This window comes from Orcinus orca, chromosome 15 (genome assembly GCF_937001465.1).
Source record: "Orcinus orca chromosome 15, mOrcOrc1.1, whole genome shotgun sequence".
In the NCBI taxonomy this organism is placed as follows: Eukaryota; Metazoa; Chordata; class Mammalia; order Artiodactyla; family Delphinidae; genus Orcinus; species Orcinus orca.
In genome coordinates this window covers 49,924,928-49,940,748 of record NC_064573.1, presented here as the reverse complement: position 1 = coordinate 49,940,748, position 15,821 = coordinate 49,924,928, and the positions used below count along the sequence as shown (strand labels likewise).

The 15,821-nt window shown below is 45.5% G+C and overlaps 1 protein-coding gene and 1 long non-coding RNA gene across 9 annotated transcripts in view; both read right to left on the bottom strand.

Annotated features, from left to right (window-relative positions):
* Window positions 1–15,821, bottom strand: part of LOC125961273 (uncharacterized) — a 217,981-nt gene that overhangs the window by 103,528 nt on the left and 98,632 nt on the right. The window lies entirely within an intron of this gene.
* The window catches only part of TMEM241 (transmembrane protein 241), a 219,716-nt gene that overhangs the window by 159,749 nt on the left and 44,146 nt on the right, over window positions 1–15,821 (bottom strand). For all 8 annotated transcript variants that reach the window (XR_007471730.1, XR_007471731.1, XR_004485311.2 and 5 more), the window contains 5 exons: window positions 12,857–12,908; window positions 10,608–10,656; window positions 9,423–9,468; window positions 8,276–8,311; window positions 4,690–4,724 (listed from right to left, as the gene is read on the bottom strand). Coding sequence is in view for 5 of the 8 variants with exons in the window: in XM_033435331.2 (XP_033291222.1) it covers window positions 4,690–4,724; window positions 8,276–8,311; window positions 9,423–9,468; window positions 10,608–10,656; window positions 12,857–12,908 (218 nt within the window). In the remaining 3 variants the exon portion in view is untranslated. The remainder of the gene's footprint in view (window positions 1–4,689; window positions 4,725–8,275; window positions 8,312–9,422; window positions 9,469–10,607; window positions 10,657–12,856; window positions 12,909–15,821) is intronic.

Sequence of the window (15,821 nt, the reverse complement as noted above, 5' to 3'; positions counted from 1 at the left end):
CATAATAATCCTCCCTCAAATCCTAAAAATTGATCCTGTCGATTATTGAGAGCAAGAGAGAGAAGCGCTCGCTCTTGTCTTTGAGCCATGTCTAAAACCTCCACACATTTCTCACGTAGTTGCCTCCATGACTGTCTCTCCTTCTAGAGCCATCGAGTCCTCGTGAGCAAGGATTCTATTACACTCAACCCTTGTATCCACTGTGTGAGGACCATCTCTGACAAATAACAAGCACCCCTGCGCCAAGAGTATCTGGAAGACTTCAACCCCTCTTGCTTTCCCTGGAGAGAATGTTCCGAACACTTTCCACTTGGCTCTGCTGGTCCTCAATCTCAAATTGGCCCCCAGTACGTCCCCCTTGATGCCTTCAGCCGGCCTCATCTTTTACTTCAACAGAGAGGGTGCACACTAACCTCTAAACAGCAAAGGTTAATGACTGTGCTACAAAAATAGCCCCGAACATGCTGCAGTATGTGGCTAGCTGGCCCCAACCACATGAGAACTAGACCCAGGAACTAAAAACTGTGTAAAGGTGCTCAAAAGACAACACTTCTGCACCACCTAGTGCAGAACGCACACTTTAAGCACAAAGTGGTTCAAGCTCTGTACACATGCTTTGTGGCATCAACATGGAGCTTATGCACAGAAGTCAGAGTTAAGCCCTCATGCCTGTGCTCCACAGTTAAAATTCTGCTGACTCTCTGAGTGAGGGAGTGAGTCCCATCTCTCCGAAGATAATGGAGCATGAAATCGCCACGGTGAAAAGTGTGGCACAATTTTACCACACCAAGAATAATGGAGACTTGGACATCAAGAAAGTTTCCTCTCACCACATTTTAGTCCTCAGAATGAGTGGAAAAGTGGAAGGTCAGTTCCAGGATGTAGCTCGTACTGATTGCTTTATCTCAATACGAGCAGTAGACACACCACAGAACAAGGTCATTTCTGGTCAGATTCCCGAAAGTCTTCCTGCCCTTCCGGTTCCTTGAAATTTTCTCTCTTGAAAATGCCACAGCAGAGGGACCCCATACAAAGATGAAATGCAAACTTTCAAACAGAGGAAGAATTTCTTTTCTCTACTATTACTTAAAGCAGTCCTGGGGGTGCAAGTTTCTAAGATTCTTGGAGCTTCTGCATGAACTGTGACTTTGAAAGATTAGAAGGAGAACTAGATCCCACCCATCAAGAAGCAAACCCAGTGCCTGAGATAGGAAGAGTGTCAGGGTCTGCACCTAGGACATGGAGAACTATCTACCTGGTCCCTACCTACCACTACATCCCAATGCACCCCAAAGGTGGTGACCCAAAGCCACATCATCTGCATTGCAAGAAAGCTTATCTTTCTAGTCACTCGGGAGTGAGTGAGAAGGGCGGCTCAGTCAAAAGCACTACTGAGAGACCATCACCCACCTAGTAGTATAGCTAACGTAAGACAGACAACACCAAATGTTGGTGAAGACATGGAGAAACCGGAACTCTAACGCATTGTTGGGTGGGAGGGTAAAATGGTACAAATGCTTTAGAAAACTGGCACTTTAAAAGTTAAACATATATCTACTGTAAGACCCAGAAATTCTACTCCTAGATATCTATCCAAGAGACATTAAAACATAAGTCCACCAAAAGCACTCTATGAGAATCTTGATAGCAGCTTTATTCATAACAGCCCCAAACTGGAAACATCCCAGGTGAGCATCAACAGGTGAATGGATAAACAAAGGGTTCGCACACTGGCACACTAGTCAGCAATAAAAGAGAATAGACTAGTGAGACACCCAACGACCTGGATGAATCTCTAAATGCTATGCTGAATGAAAGAGCTAGACACAAAAGAATACTTCCTGTGTGTTTCCATTTACATGAGGCTCTAGAATAGACAGAACTTATGTATGGTAACAGAAATCAGATCGGCAGGGGCTTCTGGTGGTCGGTGAGAGGGAGCGACTGAGAAGGGACGTGAGGAAACTTTCTGGAGTGACAGAAGTTTTCTGTATCTTGACAGAGGTGTGACTTACATGGGCATATACATTTGTCACAATTGATCAAGCTGCACATTTAAGATAGGTGCATTTCCTATGTGTAAATCATAACTCAATTTTAAAATGTTTTGAGAGTACTACTAAACAATGAAGATACAAGTCAAAAAAGAAGAGGTAAGAAGAAACCAAAAAGAATAAAGGCCTGTTTTAAAACATCAGAAATTAACAGAGCCTTAAAAAAAAAAAAAAAAAAAAGGCTGCACCCACGGGTCCTGGCTCTTACTGTGTCTTAATTGGTGCAGATGTGGGAGAATCAGGAAGCTGCACTCCCTGACCCACACCCAGGCCTTGAAGTGGACACTCCAGATGGAAAGTATAATGAGCAAGTGGGAAAGAACGAAGTGCTGTTCCACCTTAAAAATGGGCTGGACCACCCACGGGTCCAATGAGGAAGCTAACGAATTGGCAGGAATTGCAGCTGGCCAATCAGAGCAGTCCTCGAATACTTCCGGAGGAAAGAGATTCTCCTCAGCGGTTTTATTTGCTTAAGTTTTGTAATCAACCTTATGCTCCTATGAGAAGACATCACCAGGACCCATCAAAGGTTTAGGGCAACTGACCTGGCTTTATAAAGCTGGGAAAAACGGATCCCCAAGGAGTCTTCTAGATTCTCAGCTTCCATAATCTCACACACCAAATCCCTACCTTCGTGTCCATCTGCCTTAATTACCTACTTGAGCAAACCTGTGTGCTTTTTGAAACAATGGGCCACTGCTTAGAGCTGCACATGGTTGTGCATGACACAACTTCAGTATAAACAAACTGCACTGTTTATAAAGACCACAACTGTATTTGTTACTTCATTCACGTAAAGGTAGGTGTGGTTCCACAGTGTTTCCCTGCGATGTTCACGGATTAGATACCCAACTTGGTGTTGGTATAGATGAACATCTCCGGCTTCTTCTGGAAGGCTGCCGCCAGTTCGTAGGTAGCCGCACACCTACCTTCCCTGGGGCCTTTGCCTGAGCCCTGCTACGATGGCTACTGAGGCCCACAGGACTCCTGACCCCTACGGCTGTGGGGCATCCCCTCGCAGGGAAGCTTGCTAAACCCCAGTCTCCCTCTGCTACTCACTTCCTCCTCTTGGTCACATCACTTAACTCCTCTGGGTTTCAATTTCCTCATTTGTAAAATGTGGTGGCACCTTGGATAATCACTAAGGTTCCTTCCAGTTCTGATAAGCGTGAGTGTAACAAATGAACTAGCATAACCTCTTAGTGAAAGGCAGAGTGGCTTCTTTAAGTGAATATCATTCACCCAAATCCACTAGAAATCACTCAGGGGGAAAATGAACATGTAAACCAAGAAGAACCAGCAAGCATAACTCTCCAAAGGTCTTTGATTAAAAACCTATTTGAAAGGCAGAAGACACTTAGTGGGCTCTGAAATATCTGTTGGGTGGCAACCCTCTGGCTGCACGAAGGAATGCTGAGAGGCAGGATTTGGAGGCGGACACTCAGCGGTACAGGTAGGTGTTTAGGGTCAACACCAGGGTTTCATATGACTTGCAATTTTACAAAGGATAGGTTTTCAGGCTGTGGGAGTGGGCAGAAAACAGTGGATGTGCTTCAGTATGGGCAAGCGTAGAAGCACTCATGGAGAAAAAATAATTCAAATTATGCTAATGAGACAGCAGTTCGGATAGGTCGTGTCCAATCTAGAAACATGACCCGAGTCACCATCAGCAGTTCCCTGAGGATATTAGTTCAAACAGTCTGAAGCAGCTAAAAACACAAACAGAAAGGGGTTGCTGTTTGGGGCACAGCAGGGAGCTAGAAGGGGCTTCAGAAATAATCCAGTCCACCTTTCTTAATTTCCCGATAAAAGACCGAGACCCTGAGGGCTTGGGTAATGCCTCATGCATAGCAGAGGTCAATAAACATTAGTTTAAGGAGTGTGACCAAAAAAATGTGTATTTCCAGCCATGATGCACACAGATATTTTTGCTTTATCTTTGCATCAACTTCAAAACCTTTCAAAGTAAAAAAACACAATGAAATAGAGTACTAGGGAAAATTCCTGAATTTGGAAAACAACTCTAGGGTAACTGAGGCAGCAACAGGGTAAAGGTAAGTTTTCTTTTTTTTAAATTTAATTCTATTTATTTATTTTTTATACAGCAGGTTCTTATTAGTTATCTATTTTATACATATCAGTGTATATATGGGTGAAGGTAAGTTTTAAAATGACTTCTTTAATCTGGAATTATGAAAACTGGATGACAATATATGATAAAAATGTATAAAAGGATGTCACTGAGAAATAGGTGCAATTTGAACTTCTCCAGCAAATCTTTAGCCCTAGGATTGAAGAGCAATTCTGGGTCCTTGAAGGGAGAATTTTAGAAAAGGACAAAGCAAGCACTAGTTTATCTGGCAGATTATAAACCCGTCTGTACATCTGAGATTGCACCAGATGAAAACATCAACAATAAAACATGGAAAAAGGTTCAATTCATGGGCCATAAATCCACAACGGGATACTAAGAACAGTTTCAAGTATGTGGGCCATTGCTAACCCTTAAGTTGGACACCCTGGAAGGCAGCTACATTCTCTTACAAAATTTCCCTCAGAGATATAACCGGAGTCAGAGCACTGGGTTGAATGGGCAGTGTAAGATACACAAACAAACAAACAAAATCACGTTTACCTGTGGGGTGAGATGCAAACGCCAGGAGCACCACGCTGAAAAAGAAACAGCAGCCTCGTGAAGCTAGCTTCCCCAGCACTGAGAAAACAACATCCATTTTCACCCATTCTACTTGGAAACAGTGAGATTTGCCTAAAAGCAAACTATCTGCACTGAATGGTCTCGTTTTGCCTAAATCCAGCTTGTCAGGGAGAGAGTGAGAATCTCCTGAAATGCCTCAGGTTTGGGCAAGAGGGCTGGATCTCCCCTGGGATGGACTCTGAGGGTCCGTGCCCCTCTTGGAGCGTCAGCCCTGCCACTAATGATTATCATATTCACCTAATCCACAGAGAGTATTTGTCAGCTAAACGGAGTCTAAATTACAAACAGGGGCTTCCCTGGTGGCGCAGTGGTTGAGAGTCCGCCTGCCGATGCAGGGGATACGGGTTCGTGCCCCAATCCGGGAAGATCCCACATGCCGCGGAGCGGCTGGGCCAGTGAGCCGTGGCCGCTGAGCCTGCGCGTCCGGAGCCTGGGCTCCGCAGCGGGAGGGGTCACAACAGTGAGAGGCCCGCGTGCCGCAAAAAAAAAAAAAATAGATAAATAAATTACAAACAGGCCGCAGCCTAAAAGTTAGCTGTTGAATGTGAGCTAATCACAAAATTAACTACACAGAAGAATAGGTAAATTTCCAGGAAGCTAGCCCACAAAATGACCCATGCCATCCACCCTGTGTCTGAAAACTACCCGGACCAATTTGCAGTTGATGCTGTATGGGATGATGCAGGCCATACCTGTGCTTGGCTGTCTCCCATCTTTATCTCTGGAAGCCTGTCCCATCTCCCGGCGCCTGTCTACAAGTGCCTCTGTGCGGTCCTAAGCCCACCTTCCGTACCCTCTTCCATCAAAACTCATGCCACGCAGGCAGCTGATTTAGTTGGAGGTTAGGAATGAAACTTTTAATTCAAATATAAGAAGGAAAGTTTTCTTAAAGCGCTGGATGGCCTGCTCTGGTTCTCAACCCTGGATATACATCCAAATAGTGTAACATCCTGGCTAGAATCTCTAAGGTACGGTCCGGGCATCCATTGTTTTTATTTGTTATGGCTCCCGGAAGCTACAAAGAACCAGGATCAGGAACCACTGCCACGAATCTCCAGTTGGTGACATGACAGCCAGGGAAACCAATGTTAGCTCCTCAGCCCTGCTCTTGGGTTATCTCCCAGCATCATTTCTGTTTTTCTGATGGTTTTCAGAGGAGCAGCATCACAGAAAGAGGCAGGAGGAGAGGAGGGTTGTGACAACGGCCGTAAGAATAGTCACATTCTGGTCATTCGGAAGTTGTAGGTTTGTGAGACAAGGGTTTACAGGTAGCTAGCTGTAAAAAAATACATACACTACAGACAAGACTGGAGATTCCCTGTCCTTCTCATGGGCGTCTGCTTGCTGTCTCTTCTTTCTCCGGAAAACACATACCCTGTACATACTCCATTACTCTATCTCTCTCCGGAAAACACATACCCTGTACATACTCCATTACTCTATCTCTCTCCGGAAAACACATACCCTGGACATTCTCCATTATTCTATCTCGCTGGATCCCCTCTCGGCTTCAACTTCAGCAGCAGAAGTTATTGCTCCTATGGCAGGATGTGAGGGGCCCCTTTCCATCCCAAAACATGTCCCAGGGCCTGACACGGTATCCCAAATGCCGTCATCGGAATCACCCCAAAGGGTGACTCTAAAAGAAAACACTAGGGAGTTAAAAATAAGAGATAATTAAATAAAAGAGTTGGCTCTCTAGTCCATGTCTGAATTTTGTAAATATAGAGTTACGCCCTTCTAATTCCTACACTGTGATGACCTGGGGAGCAAGAACCATATTTTATTTATCTTTGGAGCTCAAGTATTTAGCAGGGCCAGATACATAGCAGGTTCTCCCTATGTTTTCAAACCAGCAGAGAGAGAGATCAAACCAGCAGGCAGAGCTCCGGGCTGGCACCTACAGGCGCAGCTACCCTACAGAGCTGAGTGAATGCAGATCTCTGGAGGCTGATACCCAGGGCCTGTGGGAAATCGAATCTCAGTCCTGGCTCATCTTCATCACTTGTACTGAAAGAAGACGTGGAAACAGCAGTGTGGCGTTGGCGGGGTGTGCAGCGGGCTGAGGCAGGAAGCCTTGAGCACCTGGCTCCCAGGTAGTGAAACCCTCACACGGGGGAGGGCGGAGAGGGGGGAGGGCAGGAGAACTAGCTGGGGGTCACAGCGGCTGTTTTTTTCCACCCCCAAAACCCTCTGCTGCTCGCCTGGGCTATAAGCTCTGTGGGGAAAAAGAACTGTCTAAAGTAGTCCGATGTCATGGAAACATTTCAAACACCAAGAGACTTCTGCATTTTCAGAAACATCTCTTGAAGAGGCAGCTGGTGGGTCTGGGCAGAGTGGAACTAATGACTGTTCCACTGAGTACAAAAGAGGCCCCAGCTATGTTTGGGTTGAATCCTGTCTTCAAAAAGGCATTTTCATAAATACTAAGATATTTAGGAACTTTACCTGTAGGTAGAGAACACAGATCTTGAACGTTTTAAGCCAACTTCCTGCAGAAATCCATGTGGCCAAAGGCTGAGAGGCACCTCTCCGACCTTGGTCCTCTGGACTGAATGTTGTTGCATTAGGCAAACTTGAGTTCTAGACAGCAAAACCTCACTTTCTCAATTAGGTCCCTCAGTGCACCATGTGGGACTCTCAGAATGCAAGAATACTCCCCAGCTATTCTACTCAGCAGCCAACCCCTATTCTTTACTTGGCTTGGGGCAAGGGTACAAATGGAAATCCATATACTACACTTACATATTATAAACCAAGCCTCAAACTTCATCCTACCTTAACAAATACACCTTCAAAGCAACCTGAAAGTCCAGATTAAAATTGAGAATTCTTGGAGTCCTTGGAGCTTCTTGTCAGAAGGTGTTAGTGTGGGGACATCCTGCCTCTGGCTCCCAGCTCCCAGTGCACCCTCTTCTCTCCCGACACCAGACTCCGTCCTGCACCCAAGGACCTCAAACGTGTGTGTGGACACCTCAGTCTGCAAGCCCACCCTCCATGCACATCCCTCATACTAACAGCCTCTCTTTGGACATCCATTGGGTCTCGGAATGAGTTAAGAAGACAGACCCAGGGAGGCCTTGGAATCCACTTGGGTCAGAAATTCCAAGGCCCAGTCTAGAAGGAAGGGTGTGGGCTCTTAGCCTTACAGACTCCATATGCCTTGGGGAGAGGCATGGCTCTCTGAAGTGTGGGGCTGGATGGAAGCCCTTCTTGCCTGGCCTAACGGCAGGACCACTATTTAGTTTCTGCAGTTCTGATCATCTCACCAATTATTTAGCTTGCCTTCCTGGTAGGCAGGCACACTGGCTCAGAGCTCCCTTATCAAAATATTACTGGATATAACTGACTCACTTTGCTGTACAGCAGAAACTAACACAACGTCGTAAATAAACTATACTCCAATAAAAAAATTAATAGAAAATATATACATTATTGGAAAATAAAAATCCATTAGCTCTAGAAGAATATGAGTTATTCTTTGAAAATTTAAATTATATTTTACCTGAATAGATAGTTTAAGTACTGCTGGTCAATGTCACTAAGAAATGAGAAAAAAAAACATAAAAGGTAAAATAATATGTGTTTAACATACACAAAATAGTCATTTTCTTCCATTAATAAATTAGATCTATGTATAAGTTCCTAGATTTATAAATCATTAATAAACACTAAGAAAAGTACTTTATATTCAAAACCATTTCCTGGCTCATTTTTTAAAAACATTTTCAATTTAGTACTATCACATGCACTTTCACTTGTGGCCGATTATGTGTACATTTGCCATTTTAAAAGGAGTGTCAGCTCTCTCAGGTCACTGGACTGGCTTCTAGGGCTACCATACTTGACAAATAAAAATACAGGACACCCAAATAAATCTGAAATTCACAAAAAGAATAATGTTTTAGTATAAGTATGATCCAAATATTGCATGAAACATACTTAAACTAAAAAAATTATTCTTTGCTTCTCTGAAATTCAAATTTACCTGGGTATCCTGTATTTTATCTAACAACTCTACTGGCTTCTTGCTGAAAAAACACTTTATTCAAAGAAAAAATGGTGCTCTAAGGACCCATCACATACCCTCAGCATGTATAACCTTCTCCCAGGAGTCAGTCCCTTCAGACCTTTCTTTGTGGGCCTCAGACGGCCCCGAAACCCAGTGGCCACCTGGCCAGTGGCGGGCTCTGACCTGGCGGCTCCAGCCCAACCAAGGCCTGAATTCTCATCTTTTTCACTTACATTCAGCAACTCTGTTCCACTGACTGCCCTCAACAAAGGCCTCATTTCACCCCAGAACAGAGCTGGTGACGGGGGAGGCTTCTGGGTCTAAAGTCAGGAAGGGGTTGGAGAAACAAGAAAAAGACTTGTGCCTCTGAGCTGGAGGAACTGAACTGGGGCCCAAGGCAGCCGGTCACGCAATTTTTGTCAAAATGTCATCTAAAGGGCCACCCTGAAGGAAGAGGAGAGAGACTTCCAGGCTCTTTGCACATCGCTGGCAATGGTTCAGGTACTGATGGACCCGGCCTGCTGCCCTCCCCCCATCCTGGACTCATGGAGTCTCTGGCTGATGGAAGAAGCTCACGACCCCATGGGTCTCACCCCTTTCCTTTAACCAAAGGACGACTCACCAAACTTTAAAAGTTTACCTTAACGCGTTGGATTTCTGGGATTTCTGTAGTATCTTATAAGCCCCTGGAAAGGAAGCAACACAAGTCACTGGCACGCGGCATTCTGTGGAGGGGGCCGGTTGGTGCTTCCTGGGAAGCATGAAACCCGCAGGGAGAAGGGCCCCTCTTCCCTGCAAGGGTCACCCGCAGCCAATAGGGGGCGACCAAGAGCACTTTGGAGAATTTCAAGGGTGCACATTCGATAATCCCCCAGATGATGCAGTTCATAGAGAGAGTGCTGGGCTGGAAAGGCTCGTGGTCCCCAGAAGGACACAATTAACAGGATGGTTAAGCCTGGATTTCCTTTGATGGTGCACATGAGAAACACCGCAGGACTTCTGACCCATGTGTCACAAAGTCAGGGCACTGTTTTTCCTTCTAAGACTACAGATAGGAAACACTGGTTTGAAATAAAGTAGATGGTCCTTTTATTTCACCCACTTATTTTTTTTTTTTTTTTTTTTTTGTATACTGCTGAAAGAGAGTGTTTTTGACACAAACCTCTGGATCTGGATCTCTTCTCACCATTTTTAGAGAAGACCAACCAGCACTGCACAAGTGGATTTGAGCAAGCAAAGCCTGGGCCCTGGCGAGTTAATTAATGTTTGTCATGAGAAAGGCGAGACTCTATGGAAACTGCAAATATTTCAGGAAAACTCCAAAACAGAAAATTCAAGCCAGAAAAATGCCCATTTAATTTTAACCTTGACACCTTGGATTTCATCTTCCTATTGTCCAGGATCACTAAAAAGTGGATACATGATAAGGAATAATAAGTCTCAATTGTTTCAGTAAGACTTCTTTAAAAACTTACCGACGGGGCTTCCCTGGTGGCACAGTGGTTGAGAATCCACCTGTCGATGCAGGGGACACGGGTTCAAGCCCTGGTCCGGGACAATCCCACATGTTGCGGAGCAACTAAGTCCGTGCGCCACAACTACTGAGCCTGCGCTCTAGAGCCCACGAGCCACAGCTACTGAAGCCCACACACCTAGAGCCCATGCTCCGCAATAAGAGAAGCCACCGCAGTGAGAAGCCCATGCACCGCACGAAGAGCAGCCCCCACTCGCCAGAACTAGAGGAAAACCCACACAGCAACAAAGACCCAACACAGCCAAAAATGAATAAATAAATAAATAAATAAATTTATTTAAAAACCCTTACCTATGCAGAATAAGTGAATTATAGCCCAGAAATAACCATCTGGATCAAACTGTAACACAAGATTAAAAAAAAAAAAAAATTAGCTGTAAGTACAGACAAACAGGATCCGGCATGATGATCAGAAACACTAAATGTCAATGCACAGTGCCAGGCATGGTGCCAGACAGGACTCTGGGGCCTTGGGCCAGTCCCTCCTTATTTCTCACCCAGTTGCCTACAACATTTCCTAACAGGGCTCCCTGCCTCCAGCATCTCTTTCCCCATCCCCCCAACTCCCCAGCACTGCATCTCTAAAAAGTAGACCTGATGGTGCCGCCTATTGCTTAAAATCATCCAGTCATCCCCCAGTGACTTCAGGATGAAATGCAAACTCAGGACACCCAAGAATCCCTATGACAAGCTCCTATCAACCCAACCAGTCCCATCCACTGCCCATCCCCCTCCAGAGAAAGAGAACTTGCACGTCCCTGGCCAACTCAGCTGAGGGGCACTCCCGCCTCTTCTTCCCTTCCGTTTTCCATTTATCTCACCTGACACACTCTGTTTTACTTGTGACCTGTCTCTGTCTCCACCCCGCACTAGATGATTAACTCCAAGGGGGCAGGAATTTGCCCAGGGACCCACACATAGTAAGTGCTCAATAAAGTTGAATCACAGGCCACCCAGGACGCCTCTAGGGCTCTGTCCGTACCTGCCTTCTTCTCCTGGGTTGCTCCTCCTCCCCCTTCAAGATTTAGGTACAGTAAGCAGAGCCCGGCTCCAGCATCAGAAAGATCCGGGTTAATTCTCTTGCCCCCTTCCCTTCCCCACATCCAAAAGACTATTGCCCATCTGCTATAAACTAGCATGGTAATTAAAAACATGTCTTTTGGGGCTTCCCTGGTGGCGCAGTGGTTGAGAGTCCACCTGCCGATGCAGGGGACGTGGGTTTGTGCCCCGGTCCGGGAGGATCCCACATGCCGCGGAGCGGCTGGGCCCGTGAGCCATGGCCGCTGAGCCTGCGCGTCCGGAGCCTGTGCTCCGCAACGGGAGAGGCCACAGCGGTGAGAGGACCACGTACCGCAAAAAAAAAAAACATGTCTTTTGGAGGCAGACAAGTCTAGGTTTGAAGACTGGTTGTGCCACCATCTATACACTCACTATACCAAGCAGCTGAAAAAATTATTTTAATCTAAGTCTGTTTCTTCTTCTGTAAAACAGTAATCCTAACCATTCAAGGTTTGTTGTGAGAATTAAATGAAACAGAGTATAGAGATCTCAGCACAGTGCCTGGCACACAAGTGTTCAATATATGATGGCTTTCATGTTACGAAAACTTGATATATTAACTGGAACAAAATAAAGGATCAGTGACTTAAAAAGAAAGAAAGAAATAAAATAGAAAGATCTGGGTTAAATTCTAAAATCCCCACTTATTTGTTAGCTGGTGACCTTTTGGGCCTCGCTATTCTTCAGCTATGAAATGGAGATAATAATAGCTGCTACCCTTGTGGAATTGCTGTGAGATTAAATAGAGTGAGGCACTAAAGCACTGGCACAGAGCCTGGCACACAGTAAGCTCCCTATAATTGCTCCCTATTCCTGCTCCGAGCCTCGAAGGATCCCACACCTCCCCGGACAGAGCCCCGGCCTCCCTGTGTTATAATTATCGGTTCATCGTCTGCCCCTTCCCCTTTGCTCTGACTAGACTCCGACTTCTGCCTGGAGGATGGCAATTCCTGCTTGTGCCCCCAGAGCCTGGCTCAGTGCCTAACACTTGATGGGAACTGAATAAATGCTGGGGAAGAAAAGAAAGAAAAAAAAGAGCCCGAAATGAGATGACTCCTGGAGGTGGGGGTGGGTTCTCAGTACCTAAGAAAGAAAAACTCAGTCTGACAAAGTGAAAATCACTGTGCAGACGAGGCCCTTGGGATGAGAGGAAAAGAAAATCAACTTCACCTCAGTGTGTGGGCTGGAGTCATTTGGATGTGCAGGTCCTCCCAGCACGTGCAGAGGGTGGACCGCCCCCATCGCGGCACCCAGAGGCCCGAGGTCTGCGGGCTCCCCTGCTGCAGCCTGGGAGAAGGCAGAGACCTGAGGAGAGGTGTTGGCCTGGCCAAAAAGTGCCCTAGGGCCCCGAAAGTTTGCTTTTACATGCCTTTGTATAGGCCAAGGTTATCCTCCTTCTCAAAGAAAGGATTCGGAAATTCTGCTCATCCACGCAGGCTTCAGAGATACCTGGAAGGCAAAGTGAGTCTGCCTGAACTCACCTGGGAGTCGTTGAAGGGCAGGCACCCTGCGGCAGCCAGGAGGAAGAGGGCACTGTGGAGAGGGGGTAAACACGCAGCTTCACTTGTCAACATCAAGGGTGAGTCCCGGAGAGTGTGGAGGTTGAAATACACGGACTGGAGCTTGGATGAGGCAAAGATCTCGTGAGACCACACCCAATTCCCCCGTTCATCCTCTGAGAGCCTCACTACCCATGTAGTTTTCAATTGCGTGCTTTGCTGACACCAGTTTCTTCTCTGGGGCTCGGCTAGCCATCTTCCCAGAGACAGGCATTTGCAGGACATGTGCAAAACCACAGCTGGCTCACTTGAGAAAAACAGTATATATAAAAGGAGGCTTCTTTAAACTACCGATCCCCAAAAATACACTAGTGGAAAACTGGGCAAGCAGACTACAGTTATTCCGCTTACCAATAAGAAAACACCACGGAAAGCACATTACAAACTTATCGCCTTACCCAAATGATCAAACTTAACATCTCCAATAGTGGGACAGAGCTACACCATGTGCCTCCTGATACGATGTACTGAGAAGGGCACAACGTCACTCATGTGGTATTCCTGCCAAATATGCATAACCTGGACTGAATCACAAGGAAACACTGAGACAAACCCAAATTCAGGGATAGTCCACAAAACAATGGGCTTACACTAGTCAAACTATGAAGCCAATGAAAGGCAATAAAAAGTCGAGAAACTGTTCCAGATTAAAGGATATGAAAGAGACGTGACATCTTTGGGGGAAGAAATTACTATAAAAGACAATATTGGGATCATTGGCCAAATTTGAACATCGACTCAATATTACATAACAGTATTGTATCCGATGTTAATTTTCTAAACTTAAAACGTCGCACTGTGGTTATAAAAGAGCTTCTTATTTTTAGGAGATATGCTTTGCAGTATTTAGGGGTAGAGTCATAACCCCTGCAACTTATTCTCAAATGGTTCAGAAAAAAATAAGAGTAAGAATAATTATGTATACATTCTTACATATTTTATGTGATATATATGTACATATGTATATATGGAGAGAGAAAGCAAATACAAAAAACGTTATCAGTGGGTGAATCTAGATAAAAGGTATATGGGAGTTCATTGTAATATTCTTGGAGCTTTTCTATCGGTTTTAACTTTTTCCCAAATAAGGGAATTCCCTGGCGGTCCAGTAGTTAGGACTCGGCGCTTTCACTGCCAAGGGCAGGGGTTCAGTCCCTGGTTGGGGAACGAAGATCCTGCAAGCCACGAAGCGTGGCCAAAAAAAATAATAATAAAATAAAACAAACAAAAAAAAGTTTCATTAGAAAAAAATCTCTTATACATACCAAAATATTTATGGCTGAAACGCTACAATGCCTGGGATTTGCTGAAATGAGGTGCTGGGTAGAGGCTTAAGTTGAAAACTGTTGAATCTGGGGGATGAGTCTACAGAGCTTCATTATACTGTTCTGTCTACTTTTATATCTGTTTAGAAATTTCCATAATAAAAGGTTCTTTTTATAATTCTTGCACAAAAAAGTAACATTGCCGATCACGATATTTTCACATTTTCTCATTCATTAGAAAGTCGATTTGGAGATCCTTTTTGGCTTAGAAATCAGTGGTTTTTAGATGGTATATGGGCTTCATATACCAAAATATCTTGGCCTATAGCGTTTGCCAATCATTCTCTCCTCCTAAAGAAAGGCACCATAAAACACAAAACCCGAAGGACCACATGCTCTTTCCCCCTCTTTCCATTTTGTGATGCAACAACATATTCAGGGTTGGGTCCCTTCTGACCATTGCATTATGCGGCGAACAGCAAAGGATCAAAGACATAAATGGGGGCAGTGAATCCAGCATTTTCACTGTTAGGGAACTTTATCATATGACATCTCACACCAGTATATGGTCTACATACATATCAAATTCTGTATTACTTACATATATATATGGAATACACAACAGCCTGATACTCATAACCTAAGTACACTGGCAATAGTGACGCTAATCAATTCTGTCCACACCCCCCACCACACACAGTCCTCACTGTTGTCATCACACATAGTGTGTAACCCTTAAAAGACTAGCATGGCTGCTGGGCCTGAGGCAGGAGGATGGGTACAGAGGAATCCTCAGAGCTGGGGCCTCAGGGCCTCAGGAAGGGCAGGACAACACGGGACAGGTTCTAACCACTCCAGTCCACCCACTCCTATAGCCTCGCCAACTTTAAAGGCACACACTCAAACAGCCTTGAGACAATTCCCTGGCACCCGACTGCTGAGGGATTCGGAGGTCAGGGTGGGGTGAGAGGAGGGAGGTTGTCCAGGAGGGTTTCTGGGACTGCACAGGAATAGGCAGGCTGTAGGCTGTGGGGAGAGGAGAACCCTTATGGCTTTGGTGTCTGCCTGCAGTGGACAGAGGCTTTAGAGGATGCAGGATGCTTCCCCATCCACAGGCAATGAGCGTTAGATCCCCTCAAGCAGATAAGCCCTCAGGGCTGAGGGGAGAAGTGCCAGGTGTGAGGCAGCCCCTGGTTTCCCACCGAACTTGGCCTTGAGCAACACCTGATTACATCAGGCATAAATGGGTTTTAATGCCTCTCTTTAACACCCGCTAATCTTTTAAACAAGAGGATGCTTCCTGACAGTGGGATTTTTTTTTCTTCAAGTAGCAGCCTGTAATAAAGGCAAAAAAAGGAGATTGGATGAAAGCCCAGAAATATATGAAACAAAAAGTCCTAAATCCACGTATCAAAACATTCTGCTGGTTTTCTATCTTCAGGACCGAGCTTCGCAGCTACTGCCGAGGAAGCAGGAAGCCACCAGAGGACAAGGCATCCAGGTCAGAATTAGCACAACAGGAGCACAGGGACCTGCCAGAAGGTCCAGCCCAACTCACGTTTCAGCTGGGGAAACTGAGGCACAGAGAGGTATGAAACCTGCCCACGGTCACGGCGCTGTGT